This window comes from Colobus angolensis, unplaced genomic scaffold (assembly GCF_000951035.1).
Source record: "Colobus angolensis palliatus isolate OR3802 unplaced genomic scaffold, Cang.pa_1.0 Scaffold301, whole genome shotgun sequence".
Taxonomy (NCBI): Eukaryota; Metazoa; Chordata; class Mammalia; order Primates; family Cercopithecidae; genus Colobus; species Colobus angolensis.
The window spans coordinates 4,557,491-4,563,380 of record NW_012116278.1 but is presented as its reverse complement, the minus strand read 5'-3'; the positions used below and the strand labels follow the sequence as shown (position 1 = coordinate 4,563,380).

Here is a 5,890-nt window from a genome sequence, read left to right as displayed (position 1 = left end):
TGCAGTGAGACAGAGCGAGACCCTGTCTCAAAAAATAAAATACTTATTCGTTGGTTCAAATCTGCTCTCTACTTAATAATTTTTTTTTTTTTTGAGACAGAGTCTCGCCCTGTCACCCAGGCTAGAGTGCAGTGGTGTGATCTCAGCTCGCTGCAGCCTCCACCTGCCAGGTTCAAGCAATTCTCCTGCCTCAGCCTCCTGAGTAACTGGGATTACAGACTCCCACCACTGGCCCAGGTAATTTTTTGTATTTTAGTAGAGGCGGGGTTTCACCATGTTGGCTAAGCTGGTCTCAAACTCCTGACCTCTGGTGATCCACCTACCTCGGCCTTCCAAAGTGCTGGGATTGCAGGTATGAGCCACTGTGTCCAGCCACAACTACACTTTTAAAAGGATGCTTGGGCTATTTTTCCAGCATTTCTCTACCTTATTCTGAGAGGGTTTTTGGTTTGTCTGCTCTCTGTCATGTGTTTGGAAAGGGAAGTTTTTTCTTTGCTTTGCTCTCCTTTTCTGGGAATGGCTCAACAAACTTGTTGAGATTGACTAGAGTCTTTTAGGCAGGAATCAGAATCTGATTCATCTTGGGTGAGGATCTGTTTTGATCCAGGATCAAACAGTACAACCATGGTTTCAGGGGTTCACCCTGTGGGTAAGGCATTAAGGTGGGATAAACAGGAGAATAATAGTGGGCTGGATATAGTTGCTCATGACTGTAATCCCAGCACTTTGGAAGACTGAGGCAGGAGGATCGCTTGAGCCCAGGAGATCAAAGCTGCAGTGAGCTATGGTGGTGCCACTGCATTTCAGCCTGGGCATCAGAGCAAGAGTCTGTCTCTTAAAAAAAAAAAAAGATGAAGAAGAGCAATAGTGAATGAATGCTATTGAACACATAATGTGGCAGGCTTTGTTCTACTTTATATATATTAACACATTTAACCCTCACCATAGCCTTATGAGGTAGGTACTATTATTATTCTCATTTTACAGGTTAGAAAATAGAGGCATAGGGAAGATAAGGAAGATGTTCCAAGTTCCACAGCTAATGAGCAGAGCAGTTAAGATTTAAACCTAGACACTATCTCTAAAGCTTAATTTCCTGACCACTATGTTTTATGTTGCCTCAAGAGCACACTATAAACTTGGAGTCTTACCTTCTGAGTTCACTTGCCATTCACTTAGCTACTGTCTCCTCCCTGTAAGGCAAACTGTGGGTCTCAGAGTTTTCTGTGGAATAGGAATGACTGCCCCGTGCACTGTACAGAGCAGGTCTTCAGGGACAGGGCATAGGGAAGCTGCTGGCTATCCCTGACTTTCTCACATGAAGGAGGCAGTTCTATTCCCACTTGTGTGGCAAGAGTACAAGTGCAGCTGCTTATGCGACAGGTGCCTTTGGGGAGGATTGGTTGCCAGGTGGCATCTGGTGTAAGGGAATGGGATTGGACTGAGAGTCAAGAGAACTGGGTTCCAGTCTCAGCTTTGCTACTGAATTGCCATGTGAGCACTACCAAGAGATCTTTTCCTAAGTGAGAAAAAATTTCCTGGGTGGGCACAGTGGCTCATGCCTATAATCCCAGCACTTTGTGGGGCTGAGTTGGATGCATTGATTGAGCCTAGGAGTTTGAGACCAGCTTGGGCAACATGGTGAAACTCCATCTCTATTTTTTAAAAAAATTTAAAAAAAGAAAACATTTCCCATTCAGTCAATGTTTGAGTACCTACTGCATGCCAGGCACTGTGCTAAGAATTACAAGAAGACACCTGTTAACTTAATTGTCTGAGAATTGATTTCAGGCCTCTTCTGTGGCAGATAAAAATTCTACCACATAACCAGTTGAGATGGACAGCTTTAGGAAGCCATCAGTTTTTTCCCTCAAAATGGTGAAATATCAACTGTACCACTGCTGGTATGCATCCTGCTAATGCGGATGACTTTTTAGGCCCTCTGGTCTGCAATTCTGTGATTCTCTGACCTTGATCCTTTGACCTTGTATTCCCAACTGTGATTAAGTAGAGTATTCTAGTTGGGCTCTAAGTCCTGCCCAGGTTTTCCATTATGTGATCATGGCTCCCTGAGATATGGCCTATGTGTCTGTATCTCAAATTTCTTTACCCTAAACCATATTTGGAAAGTCTTAGGGCAGAGATGTCAAAGTAAAAGGCTTACATGCTATTATTTCCATTACTAAGCCCGTGGCAGACACTGCTATTCAATCTCAACACTCCTTTCCACTGAGCCTAAACCCTTTTATTCCTGACCGGGGCTTTGCACAGACCACCCAGCTCCTCCTTTTGTCCCTCATCAGAGCATGGCCAGTGCAGCGAGGGAACTGGTTATCCAGCGGTTGAGTCTGGTGAGGAGTCTTTGCGAGAGCGAGGAGCAGCGGTTACTGGAACAGGTGCATGGCGAAGAGGAGCGGGCCCACCAGAGCATCCTGACACAGCGGGTGCACTGGGCCGAGGCACTGCAGAAGCTTGACACCATCCGCACCAGCCTGGTGGGCATGCTTACCCACCTGGATGACCTGCAGCTGATTGTAAGTCAGGCAAGGGTGAGGGCATGACCAGTTGGCCAGGCTCCCTGAAAGTCTGAAAATATGGAGAATGTTTGTCAGTATGAGGAGGGTGGAGATGAGAATTTGGAACAGGGATGAGTGACAAAGATTCTTTGCTTGGCCAAACTTTAGTCAGGCTTCTGAGCCTTCTCCCAGGCCCATCTGTACACTTCATTATAAAATCCAGTTTTTACAAAAGAACCCTGCTAAGTCGATGTAGCCAGAAACCCCCATCTTTGATATCTGATCATCGTTGATGTCTGATGAGGTTCCTCATCCACCACCATCTCCTAGGTGATGTCCGATCACTGTGTTCTGTCTGCAGCAAGAATCCTGTTAGGTAGGCTTAGCCATAATCCCCCTTACCCCTAATGTTTCCTCTTAGTAACTTTCCATCCACTAACCCCCGACCCTGCTCCTTAGCTATAAATTCCTACCTGCCCACTCTGTGTTCAGAGTTGAACGCAGTCTCTCTCCCATTGCAAGACCCCATTGCAATGAAGTCTTGAATAAAGTCTGCCTTACTGTGCTCTAACAGGTATCATTAAATAATTTCTTCTCTAACATGAGGCAAGGGAAAAAAACTATGTTTCTTTGGCACTGATAATAGTTTTCTTTTGATAGTGAGTCAATGTGTACTGAGTGCCTATTATATGTGAAGCGCTGTGCTATGGGGCAGAGTAACCAGATGCAGCTGTCAGCTGCTCCCAGCCTTACAAAGGAGACAAATACACTAACTGACAATTAGGATATGGAAGGATATGTGTTGCAGTAGAGGAACTCACCCATGCTAGGGACTGACAATCCAGGCTAGGGGAAACAGGGGTCAGGGAAGGTTTCCGGATGAAGCGACTTAGAAGCTGATGCCTGAAAGATAAGACGACTAGCTGTGTCAAAGGAAGTGAGGAGGTGGAAAGAGTTCAGGAGCATGTAGAGAGAACACTGTGCTCCAGGGAGCTGGCGAGGTCTTCGATGTGAAAACACAGAGCTCATCCTTAATCCTACCACCCAGAAATCACCATGATTCATATTTGGTACATAGCCTTTCAAAGCATTTGATATTGATAGGCAGCTGCCTGCAGTTTTGAGGGGAGAAGGTGGCATCTGAGTCACAAGCAGAGGAAGGAGAATGTGGAACACCTGAGCTGTCCCACTGCCTCTGCAAGTAGGGCAGTTTCCATGACTGCCCGCAACTGTGCATTCATTTAGTCACAGCGTCCATGGACAGAGCATGCTCCTTCACAGACACTGGGACAGTCACAATAGAAGACTCAGAAAGAGTCGCAGCCATCCAGAAGCTGGCAGTCTTCATAGGGGATGCTGTTGGGTAAACAGGCGATGGTCCTGAGTGGAGTTGAGGAGAATCCAGGATGCCCTGGGACATGGGGTAGAGTGATTCATTGTGAGCATGTGTTATGGGTGCGTGTGTGTGTGTGTGTGTGTAGAACAGCCTAGAAAACTTTATGCTGGTCTTAAAGAGTAGAAGTTTTTATTCTAGAGTCCACATGGAGCCCTTTCTGGTGGTTAAATCTGTCCTAGCATTGACTCCCTGCTGGGTATCTGGTGTCAAGCTTGACTTTGTTTTCTTTTCTCACAGCAGAAGGAGCAAGAGATTTTTGAGAGGTGAGTATAGACCCTGTGATTTGACTGGGTAGTCGTGGAGACCCTTAGGCCTCTTCACACCCCACTGCCTTCAGGCCCTGCTGCTCTTGGGGGAATGCACAGGGTATGCAGCTGAGTGGCTTTCCTGGAGCCCAGCTCTGTGGACAGGGAATCTATCTGCCCTTGGCTTACAGAACTGCTTTAACACATGGAAAGGCAATGGAATACTTAGTAATCCAAGGCTTGCCACTGCTTTCTTAAACTTCCTCTGTAAAAAGAGGATTTTTACCTGTTGGAGGGTTTTACCACCTCCATCTGCAGATGAAAATGTTGAGACTCTAAAAGGGGAAGGGACCTCCCTAAGCCTGGAACCAGGGGGTTGGACCCGTCTAACACCTGCCCAGTACTGTCACCTCTGCCTCATTCCTCCTTTCCCTGATGGAGGAATCTTTGAAACTTAAGTCTGCATTACCACTCAAACTTTGCATTTTAGCTCTTCAATAATAAAAGAATTTCACCAGGTCCTGCCTGAGTTCTAAAAGAGCTGAGGGCCTAAGGAAGTGGTCAAGAGGACATAATTTGCCAGGCAGAGTAATTCACAAACCTTCTGTGTGAAATTTCAGAGCTATACTTAGGGAACACAGTCCATTCTTCTTATTTATTTACTTATTTTTCTATATTTCAACGGGTATAAATTATTTATTTTCATATTTAAGTTTCAATAGCAATACATGTGCATGACAGAAAAAAATTCCACCAATATAAAGCCATTTAAAATGAAAAATGAATCTTTCTGGGCATGGTGTCTTACACCTGTAATTCCAGCACTTTGGGAGGCTGAGGCAGGAGGATAGCTTGAAGCTAGGAGTTTGAGACCAGCCTGGGCAATACAGTAAGACCTGATCTCTACAAAAAAATAAAAAATTAGCCATGCATCGTGCTGAGAACCTATAGTCCCAGCTTCTCAGAAGGCTGAGACAGGATGATCACTTGAACCTGGGTGGTTGAGGCTACAGTGAGCTGTGCTCACACCACTGCACTCAGTCTGGGCAACAGTGTAAGACCCTGTCTCAAAGAAAAAGGAAAAATGAGTCTCCATCACCCTTTCCCAGTCCCATTCTCTGACAGCGATGGGTTTGAATAGATGTGCGTTTGTGGACTTATATATAGTCATAGGAGGGTACATGGGGGTTTTTTGGTTGTTGTCTTAAAAAATTTTTTAGGCCTGGTGGCTCATGCCTATAATCCCTTCACTTTGGGAGGCCAAGGAAGGTGGATCACTTGAGGTCAGGAATTCAAAACCAGCCGGGCCAAGATGGTGAAATCCCGTCTCTACTAAAAACACAAAAATTAGTCAGGTGTGGTGGTGTACGCCTGTAGTCTCAGCTACTCAGGAGGCTGAGGCAGGAGAATCACTTGAACCCACGTGGAGGTTGCAGTGAGCTGAGATGCACTACTGCACTCCAGCCTGGGGCAACAGAGTGAGACTCCACCTCAAAAAAAAAAAAGAAAAAGAAAGCTGGGTGTGATGACTCACGCCTGTAATCCCATCACTTAGGGAGGCCTAGACAGGTAGATCACTACTTGAGGTCAGGAGTTCACAACCAGCCTGGCCAATATGGTGAGACCCCTTCTCTATTAAAAATACAAAAATTAGGCCGGGCGCTGTGGCTCAAGCCTGTAATCCCAGCACTTTGGGAGGCCGAGACGGGCGGATCACGAGGTCAGGAGATCGA

General features: G+C 45.9%; 1 protein-coding gene across 1 annotated transcript in view; it reads left to right on the top strand.

Annotated features, from left to right (window-relative positions):
- Positions 1-5,890, top strand: part of BSPRY (B-box and SPRY domain containing) — an 18,760-nt gene that overhangs the window by 5,054 nt on the left and 7,816 nt on the right. The window contains exons 2-3 of the mRNA XM_011950105.1: positions 2,304-2,534; positions 4,150-4,175. Of these exons, the coding sequence (XP_011805495.1) occupies positions 2,307-2,534; positions 4,150-4,175 (254 nt within the window). The 5' untranslated portion in view covers positions 2,304-2,306. The remainder of the gene's footprint in view (positions 1-2,303; positions 2,535-4,149; positions 4,176-5,890) is intronic.